Source organism: Bubalus bubalis, chromosome 16 (assembly GCF_019923935.1).
Source record: "Bubalus bubalis isolate 160015118507 breed Murrah chromosome 16, NDDB_SH_1, whole genome shotgun sequence".
NCBI lineage: Eukaryota > Metazoa > Chordata > Mammalia > Artiodactyla > Bovidae > Bubalus > Bubalus bubalis.
Genome location: NC_059172.1, coordinates 9,129,169 through 9,150,358, shown reverse-complemented (window position 1 = coordinate 9,150,358; position 21,190 = coordinate 9,129,169). Strand labels below are relative to the sequence as shown.

The 21,190-nt window shown below is 56.7% G+C and overlaps 1 protein-coding gene across 5 annotated transcripts; it reads right to left on the bottom strand.

Annotated features, from left to right (window-relative positions):
- Positions 1-1,687: 1,687 nt before the first annotated feature.
- Positions 1,688-20,584, bottom strand: CHST1 (carbohydrate sulfotransferase 1). Of its 5 annotated transcripts, none has more exons than XM_025266172.3 (4): positions 20,157-20,584; positions 17,218-17,804; positions 5,297-5,393; positions 1,688-3,842 (listed from the first exon to the last, which is right to left on the bottom strand). In XM_025266172.3, exon 4 carries the CDS (start codon positions 3,798-3,800, stop codon positions 2,565-2,567), a length of 1,236 nt encoding a protein of 411 aa, XP_025121957.1. In that variant the 5' UTR covers positions 3,801-3,842; positions 5,297-5,393; positions 17,218-17,804; positions 20,157-20,584; the 3' UTR covers positions 1,688-2,564. The 5 variants fall into 5 exon arrangements, with proteins under 5 accessions (XP_025121957.1, XP_025121955.1, XP_044785160.1 ...); XM_025266170.3 differs by lacking the exon at positions 17,218-17,804 and adding an exon at positions 6,314-6,384; XM_044929225.2 differs by lacking the exon at positions 17,218-17,804 and adding an exon at positions 6,049-6,171.
- Between the last annotated feature and the right edge of the window lie 606 nt (positions 20,585-21,190).

Sequence of the window (21,190 nt, the reverse complement as noted above, 5' to 3'; positions counted from 1 at the left end):
ATAATCACTTATATGGGGGCCTATGATTAGGATAACTGAACCAATCTGATAAAACCAGAGAAGTGTTGATAATGACACTGCAGTCCAGAGGATGAGCGGATATTAACTAGGTTAACAGGGCAATAGGAGTAACCCAGCCATGAGGAAAGAGCTAAGTATATATGCTGCAGTGAGCCAGAGTGCCGTATGTATTGGTTAGCTTCAGCTGCATAACAAGTCATCCAAAACTTAGTGGCTTAAAACAACTTTTTTAAACTCAATTTTGTGGGTCAGAAATTTGGCTGGATTCAGCAAGGCACTTCCCACAGTCTACATTAGGTTGCATCGCTGGCTTGGGCTGGGGCTCACTCGAGCACCTGCATCAGTGGCCAAGTCAGTGAGGAACTGGCTGGCCATTGGCTGGGGCTCTTTGGTTCTTCACTTTGTGGTCTGTCATTCCGTAGCAAGCTGCCCTGGGTTTCCTTCACAAGGCAGTTAAAGGTATCTAAAAAGCAGCAAAAAGGAACAAGTTCCAAAGCTCAGGTACTTCTCATGCCGCTGTAAGCCATTGACAAAGACAAGGCATGTGGCTAAGCCCAAATGGGGAGAAGGGACACTACCCAAGGGTGTGGTTACAGGGAGAGGGGAACAAATTGGGAGCAGTAACCTCAGTGTGTTCAAGGAATTGAAAGAAAGCCAAAAGACCAGAGTGAATGTGAGGGGAACACAGCTCGGGTGAAGCTGGAGGTGGGCAGGAACCAGGGCACGCAGGTCCTCCAAGAGAGCTCTAAGATTCGGTCTTTAGACCCTAGAAACAGGCCAGCACTCTGGCTTCTGATTCTCTGTCATGCAGGCTTGTTTATCACAAATAAACCCCTTGAAGGCTGGGTGATGGCTCCTCCAAGCTTGAAAAGCCCAGGACCTCTCAGTTCAGTTCAGTTCAGTTGCTCGGTCATGTCCGACTCTTTGCAACCCCATGAACCGCAGCACGCCAGGCCTCCCTGTTCATCACCAACTCCCGGAGTCCACCCAAACCCATGTCCATCGAGTCGCTGATACCATCCAGCCATCTCATCCTCTGGACCTCTGGGGCTGCCTAATCCCAGGAGTTCTCTCTGTCCCAGCCCAACAAAGCTGTGAACTCCACCCCAGGGACCAGCTGTTTTCTTGGAATAAGAGCTGGGGAAGCCGCTCGGAGGCAGCTGCTAGATTGCCAAGGATCAGAAGGAAAGTAAGCAGGACTGGTATTCCGCCAGTGTAGACAACAGGCCACCTGCACTAGCTGTTAAAGTACTGAATGCATCCAGACCGCTGAGAGGCCACTGCCCTGAGTCGACCCACTCTGGAATACTTTTCCCTCCCCGGCTATCCTGGCCCCAGACCCAGCAATAAAAGGAGTAACATCTGGCACAGGAAAGAGTCACCAGGACATCAGGATCTCCAGACACTGATCCAGCAAGCCACACCACTTGGTAAATATTTTGAGCATCACCCCCTGGCTATCAGGTGACTGGTCTCAACTAACCGAAGGGAAATGAAACTGTGCTCACTGTTGAGGGTGTTGAGGGTGATACGAATCCTGAAAACCAGCAACTGGTCATCGAATCCCCTCCTCCATCTCCATGTCTCTCCTCCCCAAAGCCAGAAACACCTAGACCCCACCAAGTTCTGCCTTCACCCTTTCACATGTCCCATAATCACACTCAGACATTATTGCACTCTTTTATTTACAGAAAACAGATAAAGCATTTCAATGTTCATTTAGCAAACTGAACCACTCTTTTTTTTTTTTTTTCTTTTTTGGCACAAAGAGATATCACAGATGGACCCCAAGATCAATCAGAAAACCATAATATTTATCAGCCATCACTGGTCCAGGGGCAGCCACAAAACTCAGACAGACAGACACAGCGTTGCCACAGACTGGAAGAAATAAACAAGGTCCACATTCACCTCACAGTAAAAACCTGCTCACCGACAGGCAAGGATGGGCAGGAAAGGGCAGTTTTCTCTGCTCCAAGGAGTGGGGGGCAGCAGATATTGGGGAGCAGAAACAGGATGGGGAGGGATAAACACCATTCATAAATTAGAGAGAGGTGGCCTTTTTGTTTTTAACCTCTTACCTTGTTGAAGTAAGACAGTGCAAAAACTACCATACGCTGACCACTCGTCCATTCAAAAAACCTCAGAAGTTGTGTGGTTTGGGGTGTCTCTCCTCTCAGGCGCCCGTGTGTGTGTGTGTGTGTGTGTGTGTGTGTGTGTATACGTGCACATGTGAATGTGAAAGTGTGGTGCTTGTAAACATTGTCACCATCCACCAGGGACACACACTCGAGTGTCTGAACGGGGTGGGGTGGGAGCTGGACCCCACTTCGCCCCCTCTGCCCCAGGGATTCCTGTCCAAGACATAGTGCAAATTTCAGAGACAAAGAGAGGCAGGTGGAAGGGGAAGGGGACAGACAGGGGGCAGGTAGGACACCAAAGACGGGTGGAGAGGGAAGGGGGAAATAAGGCAACAGTTAAAAACGGTCCATGTTATCAAAACCGACACCCTGTGCCCCCTGCCCCCACCCGCGGAGCCCCGGTCACGAGAAAGGGCGGAAGTCCCGCTCCTCCACCAGGCTGATGGAGGGGTTCTTGAGCTCCTCCTCCGAGCTGGCCATCTTGTAGCCCAGCTGCGCTAGCACCCGCTGGCAGGCGTTCTGGGCGAAGGCCACGATGTCGTAGGAGAGGCGGAAGCGCCACTTCTCGGCCGTGGCCGCCGAGTTTCGCACCGTGCCGTACTTGTGCTTCCCCAAGGTGGGGTCTCCCCGCGTGTTGTTCTGGATCCAGCGCGCCACGTGGCTGTCCAGGGGGATGCCCAGGAACCCGTAGATCTCCTCAGTCTTCTTCATGGGGTTCCTGGCCAGGTCCTCGTAGCGCACCAGCATGTATTTGCCCTTGAGCCACGGGGGCCGCATGAGGCCGGTGGACACGGAGTTGGAGAAGTCCTCGCACACCGTGGTCAGCTGCGTCACGTCCAGGTTGTAGGGTTTCCGCCCGGTGCCGTACCAGAGCCGCCAGAGGCGGTATGTGTCACGGAAGGTCTCGCTGCGGGAGGCCAGGATGCCCCGGGGGTCCCGGACCAGCTGGATGACCTTGAGGTTTAGGCGGGGGTCTTCCACCAGGGCCCGCAGGTCGTTGACCTCAGGTACGCGCACCGTCTTGATGGCCACGTGGCTGCGCTCGCGGCAGGCCTCGGCGGCCACCGTCAGGTTCAGCAGGCCGCACCTGCGCACGCAGTCCCCCTCCTCCAGCACCAGGTCCCCCGAGCCAGGGGCGTCGCATACCGGCCGGGAGCACAGCACGCGGCTGGCCCCGCGGCGGAAGATCCTGTCGGTGGTGTGGTTGACGGGCGGCGGCTTGATGTAGTTCTCCAGGAAGTAGAGATCGCAGTCGTAGAGGCTCCTCAGGAGGTCCCGGCTGGCGCCCAGCATGACCCGCCGATCGGCTGGGCTCTTGCCCTGGGTGAAGCGGGGGATGAGTGTGTTCTGCACGTGGTAGAGGGGCTCAAACAGGTAGAAGACGTCCAGGTGCTGGTTGAAGAGCTGGCCCACGAAGGAGGAGCCGCTGCGCGTGGTAGCCAGGATAAGGATGTGGGTCTTGCGCGAGAGGTTATAGGCGAACGTAGGGCCCTCCTCGCACAGCCGCTCGGCCAGCCCAGCCTCCGCCAGGCCCGGGCAGGTGTGGAAGGACTTGGCCGTGAAGGTGCGGATGGCCGTGTATTGAATGGCGATGGAGGCCAGGGCAAGAAGGAGGACGGCCTTCCAGGAACATTGCATGGCTGGGCACCTTCATGGGGCTGCTTCTCCAGCATGTGAGGTCTGGGGGCCAAGGCAGGCAGCCGTCAGGGAGCAGCCAGGCTTGGGTGCCCCTGACGGCCGGAGGGGGGCACCGGCTTGCTCCCCTAGAGGAGCTGGGTCTCCAGCCCTCAGGGGAGGGGCCCCAGCTCCATGGCTTAGTGCTCCCAAATACACCTGAGCACTGAAGGGGCTCCTACGCTAGACTTTACCATTCTCTGGGGACTCCCGGGGGCTCTTAGGGACTGAACAAACCCATTCCCATACCCCAGGGTCTAACCTACAGAATACTGTGGGGCCTCCCATTAGAACTGAGTACCTCAGTGTGGCCTGACCGGGCAAGACCCTAACTCCCTCAACTCCCATACCTGGGGAACGACCAGCTCCCACCCACCTCAAGCCATTCCCCTGTCTCTGCCTATCCACCCCTGCTGGCATCTCCTGGGCCACCTGCATCTTCTTCCACTCCCATGAGCTGGCACCCACTTCCCCATATGGTCCTCTTTCCTCTGTCTTCTGTCCACCCCCAGGAGGAAGAAGGGTCCGTGTCAGATGCCGCCCCCTGACCCAAGGCCCCGTGCAAAAAGAACCCTTGCACGCCTTGAGCGGGTGGGCTGCTAGCAACCTCTGGCCACCAGGCTGGGGAAGGTGGACAACGTCGTAAAGCCCTTCCTGCTCCCCCCACTCAATTTACAGATGCAGGTGACCAGCTTATTCCAGTGGAGGACTCTCGGGGCTCATGGACTCCCTCAGAGGCAGGTGGCCCAGAGCAGACAGGGTCCAGGGGCTGCTGAGAAACACCCCTTCCCAGGCCCCAGTGGCCTCTAGGATTTGCTCCTGGCCCCTAAGGAAGGGGGTGGCCCCCAGGTGGCGCTATTGGTAGAGAATCCGCCTGCCAGTGCAGGAGACGCACGAGACACAGGTTCAATCCCTGGGTGGGAAAGATCCCCTGGAGAAGGAAATGGCAACCCACTCCAGTATTCTTGCCTATAGAATCCCATGGACAGAGGAGCCTGGCGGGCTACACAGTCTGTGGGGTCACAGAGTCAGACACAACTGAGTATGCACACGTCTACTGAGGAAGGGGTCCTGACACGTGGGTGAACTGGTTTAGCTGGATGAACTGGTTCCTCCAGCACCCCTCCCCCAGCCAGTCCTCAAGGGCCTCCACCCTTAGGCCCTCACCCCCTTCAGCCCACAGGGTGAGCTCGGGGACCCCACTGTGATTCCTCAGTGGCCCCAGAGAACCCAGGCCAGGCAGAGAGAAGGAGAAGGGTGGAAGAGAAGGGGCATCTCAAGGAACGGAGGAAATGCGGGGAATGGGAGGGCAGGGAAAGTGGGGGTGTGCTGGGGTCCCGGGGTAGGGGCCAACTTGAGCATCTGGAAGTTGCCCCCCCGCCTCCCCCCCAGCCAAGAGAGGCCAGCTCAGTGACCCGCCCTGGGGAAGGCAAAGGCGAGGGAGGGCTCCACAAACTCACCAAAGAGGGGCTGTTCGGCGCTGGGCAGTCCACAGCTGCCGGGTCTCCAGGCCTCGCAGGCAGTCACAGCCCGTGCAGCAGTCCCATGGCCAGCAGACTGCAAGGAGACAGGGAGAGGAGTGGCGCTGAAGCGGGGCTCCCAGTGCCCCCTCCGACCTCTTCTCCCCTGTGTCGCATGCCCATGGACAGCTCCCTAGGGCTGGGCAACGCAAGCCCTGTCTGCTCTCCTAGATCTACCCACTGAGACTCAGGGCTCCAGGTAACCCAGTGCCATCTCGGAGTCCCTGGGTCCAGCCCTCTGAGTCCCAGGCAGCATCCCAACCCCTTCACTCACCTCTCTCACCCACTACCCATACCCTATGAGAAAATGATGCTCCAGTGGGCAGGGGGCTGGCAAGCCTGCATGCCCAGCTGAGAGTCAGTGCCCCATTTAGGGAACCACCCCAGAGAGGCACCCCTCCCAGCTACCACCCAAGAGAGGTGCACAGAAATCCACTGGACACAAACACCCCCAAGCTGGCCAGCTCAGTTCAGCTCTGGTGATCGGACTGACCCAACCAGATCCACTACCTAGTGCCCAACAATGGTACCGTCGGGGTCAAAGTTATCCCAGAAAACGGGGCCGGCTGTAGCACAGTCCAGATGGGTTCTGCATTTAAAATCCGCAGCATCCTGACCCTTTGCGATTCACCTTGTTCAGTGATTTTCCCCAATGGGGGTTAGCGGAAGTCAGGAAGAGCAAGGAGCCTCACCCCAGATCTCCAGGTGGAAACGGCAGCTCAGTGGAGGCAGCCCACCCGCTGAAGCCCGGGAGGAAGGGACAGAAAGGAAGCGAGGTTCCTCTTCCACCCACACAGAGAGAGGAGAACGACTACCTGAAACTCAAAGCAAAAGTGGACCAGGGAGCATCCCTGACCTTCACGCTCTTTGCAAACCCTAAGTGAAAGCACCAAGGTAACAGCATCATTTTGGTTAGTATCCAATGAGTATTTCCTAAGCGCTAAGCAGTTTACCTACCTTGGCTCATCAGTGTTCTGCAAGAACTTTACGTGGAAGCCAGTATCAGTTCCATTTCACAGGCAAGAAAGCTGAGGCACAGAGAGGTGGAGAAAACTGCCTGAACCCATATGCCTGGCTTAACCCCCATCCAGCAGGTTCCCCAGAGCCCACACTCCTTCCCTCCAAGGAGACCTGACTTACTGTTCCTCCAGGCTACCAATATTGGGCCTTCAGACATGCATGTAATTAATGTCCCCTGCTCATTTGTGAATCAGTGCGAGAGGCGCCAGATGTTAGAAGGCAACGTTCAGATGACTTCTGAGACTTAGAGCATGCTCTTCCCTTTGCTGTCTGGTCTGGTTGAACTACTGGGCTCGTGGAGGTTGGGTGAACGCCTGCGCCTTCTGAGTATTCTTCCCACGTTCACTATTGGGCACAATTCCCCTTGGGGGCGGGACGAGTGGGTCCTCATTTCCCAAATGAGTGCTGTTGGGTTCAGCTCACTCACCCAGCTCTCCACACCAGGGAGAGTCTGTTTTCCTGAGAGCCCCTGCTGGAAGGTCAGGGTCCTCACTCCCATTGTTCAGATGATGAAACTAAGGCTCAGAGACTACGCCAATGGGCGTGGTAAGCAAGTAAGATGTAGGAGAAACTCGAGTCCCTCTGGATCAGACTCTTGGGCCGGCGCTGTGGCTCTTCTACCATCAGTTTGGTGGAGAAGAAGCATGCTGAAGCTTAGGGATGGGCCCAGAGGCTGGGGTGAGACAGCAGTGGGCTGACGGCGGCTCGGGGAGGCCTGGTTTAGGTGTGAAACCCTACTTGGTGCTTAGAGGAAGCGGTACCATGTCACCAGGTGGCAGTAAACGGAAAAGACGCAGTCAGAGGTTCTGGGGAACCTCCGGCATAAGCCGAGAAACGCACCCCCGTCCCACACTGCCTCACCCCACGAGAGCAGAAGACGCTGTCTCCATCAGCAGGGTTGCTCAGAGGACCCCACAGAGAACAGCGTCTCAGCTTTATGTGTGCCCCATGCAGAGTGCAGGCCAGCCCTGCCCAAGTGCCCCAAGACCAGCGTGAACGTCTTTTGAGAACAGGTAGGGAAAGTCACCGATACTCGTGCAGAGTAATATTTTTAAATTACTCAGGAGTCCATTCTTCAGCACCAGTGCTATTTCATTCGGCCATATTTCCTTTGTATTTATTCACAAGCATGTTATTATCTAGCATGAGCCAGGTGCTATTCTGAGCACTATGGGTAAAATAACATGAAGGAAAGCAAGTACTTCTGGGCACTCGTGATGTTTCTCCCAGTCATATGTTCCCTTTGCAGGCATCAGCTCATCTAGCGCTCACAGTAACCCTGTGGGGTCATAGTTCCATTTTACAGATAAGAAAACTGAGGTTCTACACGGTTAGGTAACTTCTCCAAGCTTAGAGCCAGGATTCTAGCAAGGCGGCATGCTCAAAATCCTCCTCCCTGACCTACTCCCTCTTCAACCACTTTCAGCACCCTTTGGTCCTCACCAAGACAGGAAATGGAAGCTTTAAAGAGACTTCCCTTAACTCTTAAGATTCCCGTTCCAAAAACAATTCACCCAAGGTTTTCTTTAGAGATGAGCATCTTTCAAGGAGGAAACCATTTTAAGTTTCTTCCCCTCACTTCCCTGAACCACCACCACCCCCAAAAACTGTAAGGCCAGGATTGGAAGCTGCGGTCTTTGCCAATAAATCAGAAGAAATTAAAGCATCATTGCGATGCTATAAATCCCTTAAAAAGCAGGACTCAGATTTACAAGGTGCAATCTGGACACCCGGGAGGGGAAGATGTTGAAGGCAGGCCACCCCGTTGTCACCCCTCCCACCCCCCACCTCCAAGGAGGGCAAAGCCAGGGCATGGGAACGGGAAGATGGAGGAAGTCAGGCCCTCCTAGAAATGCCCCTGCTCTCCTGCCAGCCTGGCAGAACCAGGCCCAGGGCCCGCCAAGCGTCCTTGGTATGCTGGAAGCAACTGCCCTGGAAACCAGAGGCCCTGAGGCCCGGCCCCATTGTTCCCAGGGGAGCTCTGGCCACTGCAAGGGATACCCTCAATACCCCCATCCTCTAAGCTGGACTGTGGGCCCCAGAGCCCCTCGCTGGGGCTTCTTGAAGCCTCTGGCCTGGCCTCCCTCCACCTCTGGTGAGTCAAAACCCAGGCAAGCCTTAGACGTGGGTGTCCGGAATCTAACTTCTTTTGGGAGTCACCCACTCTCAAAGGAAAGTTCAGACTTGGGAACCAGCCACCTTCAAATTAGGGTACAGGATGGGAGTGGGAACACCTCCACCTGGGAGAACGAGAATTCAGAGCCAAGAGCTCAAGCCATGAAACCACACCTACCTGGACCTATCACTCGGCAGGACGCGGGCCTGGGCGACTCACTCGTTTTCTCTGAGCCTCAGTTTCCCCACCCATAAAGTAAGTATTACCGTAGCAGTGGTCATCTGAACAGGCGTATAATATGGTACAGCCTTGCGCTTGGGACGTTGGCTCTGGCACCAGCCCTGTGGATGACCAGATTCCCCCAGTCTCCCTGGACCTCTGGTTTTCTCACCTAAGAAATGGGGATAATTTTAACAAGGCTGTTTTTTTAGGACTGATTACTTCGTACAGTGCCTAGCGGGGATTGGAGAAGGAAATGGCAACCCACTCCAGTGTTCTTGCCTGGAGAATCCCAGGGACGGGGGAGCCTGGTGGGCTGCCGTCTATGGGGTCGCACAGAGTCGGACACGACTGAAGCGACTTAGCAGCAGCAGCAGCAGCAGCAGCGAGGAGGAAGTGCTCAATAAATGTTATTTTTATTGTCATTGATGCCTCGCGTGCTTTCTAGGTCAAGGAGGTCCCTCAGAACCCATCAGCACTGACTGTGACGGTGAGGCAGACACGCTCCTTGACCGCTGTGCCCAGACCTCTGCCAGGCAAGCCTCTGCCTGGAGCTCCTGCCTTTCTGCACACTCTCCCAGCCGGCGAGCTCTCTCTGCGGAACCGCCGCAGTGGCTTCCCTGCTGCCGTCTAGTGGCCACATCCTGCAGTGCCGCCCCTTAGCGCGGCGTCTCGGCTGGGTTCAGAATTCCTGGCTGGCTGGCTGCAGTCTAATGTGAGGACGCAGGCAGGCAGGCGGCGGGGAGACGATGTTGCAGGAGCAGCGAGGTGGGGGGATGACACGCCCACCCGAGCTGCGGGCTCGGCTCTGTGCTCCCCTCTTCCCTCACCCACACACCATGAGGCAGGCGGCAACAGGCAGCCTCATAGCATCTGGAGGGTCTCGGCTCCCTGGTCTCCTTCCGCTCCGGCAGGGAAGGAACACCGAATGTCATAGGCTGGAGCAACCCACAGGCTCTGCATTCGCCTGGCTAGTGACCTTAGACTCATCCCCTGGCCTCTTTGTGCCTCGGTTTTTTCCTAAACCCAGTGACCCTTAAGGGCTTCCCAGGTCTGGCCATCGGAATTGTCCGATCCCTGGAAGCCCTTGTACTTCATCCTCAGGGTCAGGACCACCCTCCCTGAACGATGCAGGAACCCTCCTTCGAAGTGGGAAGGTTCCAGTCACCTTCCAAGAGGCTACCAGGGCTGGCAGCTCTGCCCCTGTCTCAGCCCGATCCGTGGCTGCCCCGGTGAGGCCCAAGAACCAAGAGGGACGCTGCCCTCTGACGAGTTAACCTCTGCCTCCTGCTCTGTTTAATCCACACAACCCAATGCTGTGGTTCTTTGTCTTTTCTGGGTCACAGACCCCCTTGGAGAGACACAATCCCTCTTCCCTGAAGATCCATTTGTGCCCACAGTTTTACACACACAATTAGAAGGCTCTTAAACCTCCTAACACCCACCCATGAGCATCCCTTCTCTTCCCTAGAGACTTAACCCTTTCATTATTAACATTCTCCCCCACCCTAGCGTTTTCTTTTTAACCGATTCTGTCAGAGAAGGCTCCACAGATGTTTAAATACCAAGGTGGAACCATCACCCAAGATACATTATTAAGTAAAAAAAAATGTTTTTAAGTCCAGGGCCAGGAAAGACATGGGCAATAGTGTGCAACCATTTCTCATTTTTTTAAACGGGAATGTATGTGACTATATCTATACACACACACACACACATTTATTTGAATCTATGCATAAACAACCACAAGAACTTGCACTGAACCAGTTAACTGTAGCTGCCAGGTGGGAGGAGCTAGGAGACGGGTGGGAGGAAGGCACAGTTTATACTGAGCATGTTGATCCAGTTTGAGTTTATTAACTTTGGGAAACAGAGAGAAGCCACCTCATGCAAGAACTGGAGGGACAACTGATGACAGGGTGTGGCACTTAAGCCCAGCACTGGCATCTCACTGTGCCCCCAGGGCACTGCTCTCCCCAGGGCACTGCTGGCTGGCTCTCTCCACCGGCAATTCCAAGGCACCAGGGTTGCATTCGCCATCTTTCAGACAGAAAAACGGCTCAGTCTGCTCAGGCGGGGGACAGAAGTCACCTGGGGCTACTGAGACAAGACGGGAGCTGAAAAAGGGGGAGACCTCCAAAAGGGGACCTGAGGCTTTGGGAAGAGCAGCTAAGGCCCAGTTGGGGAAATGACTCCCCTCCTGGTTTTTCTCCTTGTTCCCTTTTCCCCTGCTTTTGTGAAGTCCAGGAAGACAGGAGAAGCAGAGGGAAAAACCTGATCATTGTATCAGATGATACAGCTCATCAGAGTCAGGAGTCAGTATGGAGGAGCCCCGAGGCTCTGGGGTCCCCGAAACTGGAGCAAGAAGCAGAGGGAACTGGATGGGGGAAGAGATGGATGGGGGCACAGAGTTGGCAAACAGGCCTCTGGGATGGAGCCTGCAGAAAGGAAATGCTTAATCCCTGTGTCTGCAGTAGCCAGTGATGATCCACCATACGTTTGTTTAGTTATGTCTAGAACACATAAAACAGCAAAGTTTTTTTCTTCCTAAGGAAAAAAATGTGATGAAAATGGGCAAGGGGAAAACAGGGGTATGAAAGTCCGAAAGAACGAGGAGCCAGGTCAGTGCGCAACAGCCCATGAGGTTACACAGACAGGTCGGAGTTACCTGTCAGCCGATGAGAAAAGGGAAATACTTCATTTACGTGTTTCATAGGATCCATGAAGTGAAGATTAAAGCACCTGCTCAAGAGATACCCAACTATTCCTGTTACTGAATCCAACACAAGATTTATCCAGAAGGCTCTCCTCGAGAGCCCTGAGCAGGTATCACTGTCCTTAAGACCTCATACCTAGTAAGTCCAAGGACAAGTTTAGCAGTGCTGTGTCCTGAAACAACCTTCAAGGTCAGCAGGATGCCCATATGTAGTTCAGCCAGCGCAGCCTTGGGAGGAGGTGATCTGATGGTGTCCAGACTCAGCCTCTGAGGTCTAGGTCAGCCCAGGGGTGACTGGAAGCCCCAGGGCTTCTTTCTCTCTGGGGTCATGCCCCCTCAATCTGAAACCCTGTGAGGTCTATGGGCCTTCTCTCCAGATCCACACCAATCCAAACTTGTGTTTTGCACACAATCTCTGGAGTCCCTGGGCCTCATGGCTTATCCATAGACCCCACAGAACCAGTACACACATCCTTCAGGCACCTCCGATGGGGGCAAGTTCTCACAATCATGGTTCCAAAGACAAGCATCCAGAGATGACCATCCACCAACTTTTCACCATCAGCAGAGAGGCTTGACTATTTCTCATGAGCCTCGATGTCTCCAGAGCAGGTCACTCCAATATCCACATATTTTGACCCTGGGACATGCATGGTGTCCCAAGCCTCCTTGAGAAGTTTACCCAAAGGCGTGCGAGGAGGCAGAGTGAATGCAGGTTGGACATCCTGGTTGTGGGACTAGCCAGGGCTGGGCTGACTCCTACCGCTGATGCTTTACCCTGAGCAGAGCACTTAACCTCCATAGGCCTCAGCTGTCCTTATCCATGAAATGGGAAAGATGATCACAGAATGTTTCGAATATTTGGATTGTGAGACAGAAAGCTGATGAAGCTTATCACAGGGCTGGGCACAGAGCAGGATTCACTAACAACTCTGGGCATGATTTTGAGGGACTACTCTGCTTTTGAACTGTGGTGTTGGAGAAGACTCTCGAGAGTCCCTTAACTGCAAGGAGATCCAACCAGTCCATTCTAAAGGAAATCAGCCCTGAATATTCATTGGAAGCACTGATGCTGAAGCTCCAATACTTTGGCCACCTGCTGCAAAGAGCCGATTCATTGGAAAAGAACCTGATGCTGGGAAAGATTGAAGGCAGGAGGAGAAGGGGATGGCAGAGGATGAGATGGTTGTATGGCATCATCGACTCAATGGACATGAGTTTAATCAAGCTCTGGGAGACAGTGAAGGACAGGGAAGCCTGGCACGCTGCAGTCCGTGGGGTCGCAAAGAGTCAGACACTACTGAGCGACTGAATAACAACTCAAACCTACAAACAGGCCAATAGTGGCCTGGAAATGTTCAAAGAAATTACACCAGTGCCACAGCCTCCTCCATGAAGCTCTCACCACCTGTGTAGGTTGGAGACCCCGTTGTTCAGACTGCAGGGACTACCTACAGTCCTGCCGGTCAGGGGGTCCCGACCGACCTGAGGAAAGTTTTCCCCAGCAGCTCCTGCCGCGTGGCCCCAGTGTGCCTGACTCCTCACGGGGGAGGGATGAGTCAGAAGGGCCCAGTTCTCTGTCTCGGGCTGATCCTACCACAGCCCGGCCTGTGGTAGGCGGGCCACTCTGCACCCACACCAGGCGGAAAGGCCCCGGTTTCCTGTCCCCCCACCGCCCCTCCCCAGCAGCCGGTCGTCATCGGAATAGTACCCAGGCCCCGCCCCCTGGATACCGGGGGCTTTGGCCCCTCCTCCCCGCTTCAAGGATGAGAAACAGCCAACAGGAGCTAAAGCGAAGGCCGCTGCTGCTGCCCGAGGGGCTGGGAAGGGAGGACATCTGTCCCTGGATCCTGGAGTCTCCAGTCTTGGGCCACCTGCGTAAGGCCCAGCTGGCCCGTGGGGATATGGGATGGAGGGCTGGGCGCCGGGAAAGCTCACCTGAGCTTTGGGGCTATTACATGGGATGGAGGGGATGCTGAAAGGTTGTTTCTGAGCCGTGAAAGGCACTGGGATTTTTGGCCTCTGGAGGAGAGGGATTCAATCCGGGGCCAGTGACGAGGCTTGATCACTCAGAGCTTTTGTGTAATAAAGTTTTATTAAAGTATATTCTGACACAGACATCAGAAGGGGGCAGAAAGAGTGCCCCCCACCCGGCTAGTCTTTAGCCGGATGTTATATAGCTACTAGCAGGCTGCTAATTAGAGACAGGAAATGTCTCAGAACTCAGAGACTGGCACCAGGCCCCTCACCCACGACATGCATTTTGAGATAATGTTGGCACAAGGTGAGTTGTCGCGGGCCATGAATCTTGAAGAAAGGCAGTTTTCCAAGCAAAGGCGTAGTCTCATTAACACAGCTTAAGAGAACATTTGCATGAGTAAAACATACTGGTTTGTCAAGTAAAAATGGACACCAAAAAATGTCTTGATTACCACCTGGCCTGGAAGGGGCTGGAATGGGGCAGAGGGTTTGGGTTCAAGGTCCAGAAGGTCCCCCTGGCCCCTAAGCCCAGAACTTACCACCAGCCCCCAGCTGGCCCCAAGGATGCCAGACAGTTCAGTCTGCCAGTTGTCTGTCTCCTGGATGAGAAGTGTTGCAGAGAGCCGCTCACGGGGACCCTGACAACCAGTCTGTTTTACTTGACAAACCAGTATGTCAGACTGGTTCTGAGTCTTAGGCGGAACCAAGTTGAAGACAGAGTCTAGGGTAAATACATAGCTCATTAACATAGCTTAAGAAAAACATTTCCATAAGAAAAATGCACTGGTTAGCTCAAGGTTTGAGAAAAGTTAACTTCAGGTGGAACCAGGTGTCGTCATGGCAACGCAGAATTTTAAAAGAAACCTCTTTTTAAATTTGTATAGAGAAGGGAAAACAGTCTGACACTTGTAGTTTGCTTCCTCCTGCTACTCAAGAGAGGGATTAAAAACTGCCTGACACTTGCGGCCTATTTCCTCCATTTGGAGACCCTGGCCTTCCTGCCTGTCACCCTCTCAATACGCTTGATGGGAGCCTCCAAGCGGGGGCTTTCCACAGGTACTGCTACCATCTCTCACAAGTGAGGGAGCGTGTCCAAGTGTGTGCGGCTTGTCCTTGGTGGGGGCCAGGATTCAAGCTCAGCTCCGAGGACCCCTAAGCGCTGGCCCTAACCACAAAGCTGAAATTCCCCAGACCACACCCAAGAGCATGGAATGGCACCAGCCCCTGGAGACTAGAGGGGACAGGCAGGGCCAAGGTGGCCACCAGGCTCCCCACACACACCAGCGCCAACCTTGACCTCAGCGTTCACGCAGACCCGGAAGCAAGTTCACCCAGCAAACACCTAGTGACCATCTCCAAGGATCAGACCCCTGCTGTGTCAGTTGGAGGGATGCGGGTCCAGCTGCGTCAGCTGCCTGCAGTCCTTCCTGCCTGGTTCCTGGCACACCACAGGTGCGTGGGTACCATCTCACCGCTTCCCAAGGGGTTCTCCCCTCCCCAGCTGAATGACAAAGAGAAGCCCATCACAAAGATTAGAAAAAATACTGGTGCGAGCAGAGGGCACAGGGCAATGTCTCACCGGATAGGCACTAACCAAAACAGACTCTGCCCCCCACTCCGGGGCCCTGGCTCTGGTTGGACGAGTAGAGGTAGGGGAGTGGGTGGTTTCATTGCCAGCAAGGCCAGAAATGCCCAAATGCCACGCAGCCAAGAGGATGCCAAAAACTGTCTTGATTACCACCTGGCCTGGAAGGGGCTGGAATGGGGCAGAGGGTTTGGGTTCAAGGTCCAGAAGGTCCCCCTGGCCCCTAAGCCCAGAACTTACCACCAGCCCCCAGCTGGCCCCAAGGATGCCAGACAGTTCAGTCTGCCAGTTGTCTGTCTCCTGGATGAGAAGTGTTGGGGAGAGCTGCTCACGGGTACCCTGACAATCAGATGAGCACCTCTGCCCCTACATCAACAGGGACCTCCCGAAAAAGACACGATAGCAACTGCTCACGGGGGACCATCTCACAGGGGAGGGGCGAGGCCCACTGAGGCTGAGCAGCGTGCTGAGAAGTGGCGGAGGAGGGGCCAGATGCAGGTTACAGGGTTCTGTGTGTGAGGTGCATACGCAGCGAAGTCCTCACCTGTCTGAGTTTCTCCCTAAAGACGCAGCTTCCTTCCCTGACCCCCTAAACCCCGTGGTCTGAACCACCCCAGCTATTGTGCTGACCCTGTTAAGGCACACTTAAGACGTCAGGAGCAACACGGCAGAGGCTGAGACCCAGACCTCAGATCCAGGGCAGGCTTACCCTCACAGGACTTTCCCAGGCACCCAGGGAGAGGAGAGATCACCTGCCTCCCTTAAATAAGATCACGAACCTAACACTCAACATCACGGTAATGCTCTTAGTGCACTAGGCGAGGTACTCAGTCCACAGCACCTTTGAAATGTCAGCACCGGGCTTGTCTGTCATCTTCACCTGCCTACAGAATCCCTGAGGGAGGGCGCCAGGCCCTCTGCCCACCCACCCATCTTGGGGTCGAGGGGTGCCCAACTTGGGGCCCTCAGCACCCTGCAAGGACGCAGTGGGTGCTAAGTGACTCGTTTTCCCCAGCAGAGACCCAGAGAAGGGGAGGACTGTGCTCTGTTTTCTGTCCCAGAGGAAGAGATGAGCGTTTGCGACAATTCCCAGCCCATGGCCTTCCAGCTCTAATCAAGGAGCAAACACAAAGAGAGAATCACTAAACATTTAGAAAACGCGGGAACTCTGTGCCCCACGCAGTACCGTGGGGATTTATAAAGAACAAATCATGCCTGGCAAACTTGATAGCTTTCTTGATAGAATTACAAGACTGGTAGATGAAGGAAATGCAGGCAGGGTAATATATCTTGATTTTTAGCAAAGCATTTGATACAGCGCCTCGAGTAATCTTACAAAATTAATTCAAACAGACTTGGCCCTAAGCACTTGTCATGGGGCTGAAAGCAAGAAGGGGCAGGTCCCAAGGGTCCCAGGTGGAAGAGGCAAGCCCAGGAGGAAGGAGCTGAGGGACAGAGTCCGGGAGAGAAGGCAGGGCTGCCAAGACCCAGCTTTGTTGGGTCAGATCTTACTAACATCTTCATTAACGATCTTGAGAGAGGGAGTAAACAGTCCGTTAATGAAATTTGCAGAGGGTATTAAATGGGAAGGTGTTGTGAACACCAATGAGGATGGCAAAGCGGCCCAGAGAGACCTGGGGGAAAAACCTAGGCAGGAAACTGTCAGCATGGAGAGGGCTGGGGGCCGGGGGATTCTGGGGCCACCTGGGGCTGCCAGGGAAGAGGGAAGGACAGCCCCAGGGCGGGGGTGGGGCTGGGGGCAGCCAAGGCCAGCTCGAGTGATGGCTTTGACTGGCAAAGCCCAAGGATCTCAGTTTTCCCATCTGTAAAACAGAAGGAAGAGCAAGCAGGTGTGGAGAATGAGCCGTAGCTCTGAGAGCTGGTACTGATGCAGGGACTGCCTTTTAGGGAGCTCGGAGTAGACGCCCTCCTTATGGGAGGGAAGGAAGGGGACAGTGACCAGTGACGTGGAGAGGAGGACGGGTTGTCTGCAGGCCAGGGAGGGGAGAGCAGCAACTGAAAAACAGACCGGTGAGGGAGACTGGCTGGGCCATCACGGGAGCCCAGAGTGGCTTCGAGCCACTGCCCAGACACTGCCGAGACACGGGTTGCTGGGGTAAGCAGATGTGGGCAGGCGCCCGTCTCCCAGCCTGCTGGGCTGGAGCCCAGAGCCAATCCAGACTTGCAGGGTGCGCTGGGCACACTTCAGCAGCAGAGGTTCTAACCTGCAGGGATGAGGAGGCCAGCATCTGTTATCTTTCTGGAGAATTCCTGATTCCTCTTCAGTGGCTCACCAGGAGATGCTTCTCCAGACAGGTGAACCCGCCTCTCCAGACAGGTGAACCCGCCTCTCCAGGATCCGGGAAGGTCGCCCCGGCTCCAGTCCCCTCTCTCAGTCTTCAGAGCTCCAAGGGGCCGAAACAGGACGCTGCCCGGCCATCTGGACTTGGGAGGATGTGTTCCCGCAAGCCTCCCAGGCAGGTGGGGTCTGAATGGGAGCCAGGACTCCCGAGCACGGTGCTCAGGCCCTCAGCCACCTAAACATGTGCTCCGTGGGAGGAAGAAAGGGATGGCTGGTTCCCAGCTGGGGGTGTACTGGTGGTTCCTGGGGAGGCTCTTTCAGGAAGCAGGAGGCCAGCCCCGCCAGATGTCAAGACCACCTTGCCGGATGCAGAGGGGTGGATCCAGGTGAATGCACCGCCAGGGGGAGTGCCCTTCCAACATCTTGAATTAATGGCGCTCACTGAACACTCACTATGGCCGTGTTCTTGGTGTGTTCCTCAGGTTAACACATTTGACCTTCACAACAGCCCTATGAGGTGGGTGAAGAGCTCTTACTTTCCCATTTCACAGAGGAGGAGACTGAGGCATACACTGGTGGCCATGAGCCCTAGCACCTAGTCAGAAAGCCCGTGGGAGAAGCAGAACCTGCCAGGAGCCACAGAAGGAGCTGAGCGGCTCCCAGGGTGGGAGGGCTAACCCCAGTGGGTGGGGAGAGGCAGCCCCTCCCACAAGGACCCCAGAGCCTTGCCCTGCCGCTCCCTGTTCCCCATGAAGGGAGCTGGTCCAACTCCAACCACACTTGTGGAGCCTGGATTTTTACTATATGTTTCCCTTCTCCCCCACCACCGCCGCGATGAACAAGTCTGTTTCCATGGAAACCATACCGTGACTCAGGGCTTCGGGACCTTCTCTGAACCAGATTATGAATATCAAATGCTCTCTCCCCGCACCAATGCAGAGTGAATTGGAAAAGTAAAGAGAGACCCACAGTGGGCAAGGGAGGGAGACAGGGATGTGGGGAAGGGGAACTGCGGCGGAGTTGGGGGGTGGGCGGAAGGAGGTTCAAGCCTCTCCCCACCCAGTGAGAGCATGGCATCTGGGCCCCCTGCAGACTCAGCGGAGCACAGATGCACACCTCCTGCGTGTAGATGTGGCCGGTATACTCATACCCCTGTATCAGCCCCCTCAGTACCACTCCTCGGGAACTAGGGCCCTAGAAGAACACATCCCTTCGAATGGGGACCTGCCCATGGCAAAGGTGGCCAGGCAGGAGGGAAGCTTGTCAGCAAGAGGAGCTTGACTTCAGATGCTGAAGAGGAACCCTCCAAGCAAAAACATGGCAATACTCAGCAAAGAGGGAAATTTGGAATTTTAAGGGGAAAATGTGCTTCCGCTTTGCGATGAGGTGTGTGTTAACGGTGTGTGCCAGGAAGGAGGCGGGGCTAGGATTTCAAAGCCTCAGCAGGGTTGGGGGCAACATTAGCAGAGGCAGCCTCTCACCTCCCCAATACCCCGCCGCCCTGGCCTAGCCCCTCACCTGCCAACATCAGGACAGCAGCAGGGAAATGAAGGTTTGCAATGCCAGGCTTCGGGGCCTCCCTCAGGGGGCCAAGGGCCCAGGGCAAATCCACCCCTCCAAGCCCCAGTAGCTCCCGGAAGATCCAGGAGGGAGAGGAGGAGAATAGATTGGAAGCTTGATACCTCCCTGGTGAATCCAATGCGTGAGTCATGATGGTGAGAGCACTTGGAGAAAGAAACAGGGCCATGGTGCTGCCCCTAAGTGTCCCCAGCTGCTGAGGGCCGGAGCCTGGGGACTGCCCATCTAAGTAAGGTCTCTGCCTGTGGCAGCCAGCCCCACCTCAAGGGGTAGAGGAACCCTTGAAGCAGGTACCTGGTACCTCGGGCCCCCTCCTGCTTGCCTCCTACACCGGTCCCACCTCCCACCCCCAACCCCCGGTCCCCTCTGCCTCCAGTCCTTATCTACCCTCTGGACATCCACCTCCCTACCCCCTGCCTTCACCTCTCTGTCAAAAGTCTAAGCCCATTCTCTGGCTCCTGGACTCCCTAGACGCCTCCAGCTTCGGAGCAGTGTTTAAGTCCATCAGGAGAAAAGCCGCACCAGAGGTGAGGAGCGGTAACCCTGGGAGGGGGCGGGCGCAGGATGGAGGGCGGGGGGAGGGTACCATGTGGCATCGCAAATCAGGCCAAGGTGCCACCTGAGGGCTACCATTAGGTCTTACCTTTTAACCCCTAGCTTCCCGGCTAGGGCCACTCTGGGTTCCCAGAGCCTGGGAGGGGCTGCTCTCCAGGAGGGGAAGAGCAGGCGGGTGGTTCTGGCTTCCGTGGGAGGGCTGCACCTTCCAGCAGCCCCCGTTCCCCCCTCCCCCTCCAAGACCAGTTCATCGCAGAGTGGTGGGTGCGGGTGCGGGGCAGTGGCTGGGGGCAGGAAGCAGACGACAGCCGCCGTCTCCGCGTGCAGCGTGGTTTTGGAAAGTTGGTGCAGACGTAGGGACCCCAGGGTCTGCAGGGGTCTCAGCAGCCCCGAGCCCGGCAGGCTATGGGACGCCAAGCCTCAGGCAGCCCCCGAGTGCGCTCCGCCGCGGAGGGGAGCGGGCGCCTCGGGGCCGCCGCGCGACTCAAGTTTGCTGCCTTCCCCGAATGGGGGCGGGGAGGGCCAGGGCGATCGCGGCGCTCACCCGCCGCCGGCCCCGGAAAGCCCCTTCCTGCGCCCGACAAGCTGCGGTCCTCCCCCCGCCCCGCACCGCCGGTAGCGACTGTCCCCAAGCGGAGGGGCGTCTCCCACCGCGCCCACGCCCCTCCCGGCTGCTGCGGCGAGTGTCCGCTCCCTCCCGCCCCGGGGCCCGCCGGGCCCGGCCGGTACCTGGTCGGGGGCGCGCCGGGAGCCGCTGCAGCGCCCAGCGCCGGCTCCATCCTCGGGTCTGGAGTCAGGCTCGCCGGGGGCCGGCGGGCGGCGGCGGCGGCGGCGGCGGCATCCTCCGCCTCCCGCGCTCTCCTCCTCGGCCTCCCTCCTCCTGCCTCTTCCACCGCCTCCGCGCGCCCCTCACGGGCCCCTCTTCATGGCCCGGGGGCGCTAGCCCAGGACCGCTCGGCCAGCTGAGAGCGTTCTCCGGGTCGGGGTACGGGATCGGAGACCGGAGCGCGAGAGCCCCGGGGGCGCCGGGCCGGGGGCCGGGGGCTGGGACCGAGAGCGCGGCAGCCCGGGGCGCCGGAACCTCGCCGAGCGCCAGCCGCCCTGCGTCCCGAGCCCTGGGCAGCAGCGGCGGCGGCTACGGCGCCGAGCGAGCGGCGGGCGCTGCGGTCCGGGCTCCACCCCCCCAAAGCCGCCCGCCCCTCGGCTGCTGCCCGCCCCCTGCTCTTCCCCACCCCGCCAGCGCGCGCCCTCCCGCTCCCCGCGCCGCCCTGCCGGCTCAGGCTCCCCGCGCTGCTCCAGCCACCAGCCCTCGGGACACCCCCGTTCGCAGGCAGGTTCCTGTGCCAACCCATCCAAACCGGGGGGGGGGGGGGGAGCCACACCCACAACCCGGGTTTTGGGAGCCCGGCGAGCGAAGGCGCAGGCTACCCATTGGCACCACTTTCTGTACATACCCCTACCCCGCCCCCGGTGTGTGTGGGGCGGGGGTGGTGGGGGTCGGGGGTGGAGAGCGCTCACCGATGGCCTTCTGCCTGAATGCCCCTCCACCTCCAGAAGTTCGCTTGCAGCCCCCAGCCTGGCTCCGGGACCCCAGAACCCAGAACAGGAGCCTTTTTGTATCTTTTGGTACCAATAGCCCAGCACAGACCCCTAGGTCACGCCCCACCACCCCCTTTATTTCTCAGATGTGGAAATGAATCGTTTGCTCCTGCTCCGTTGGTACCTCTTGGGCGGGGTCCACAGGCTGTTTGGGGTGCGGGGCA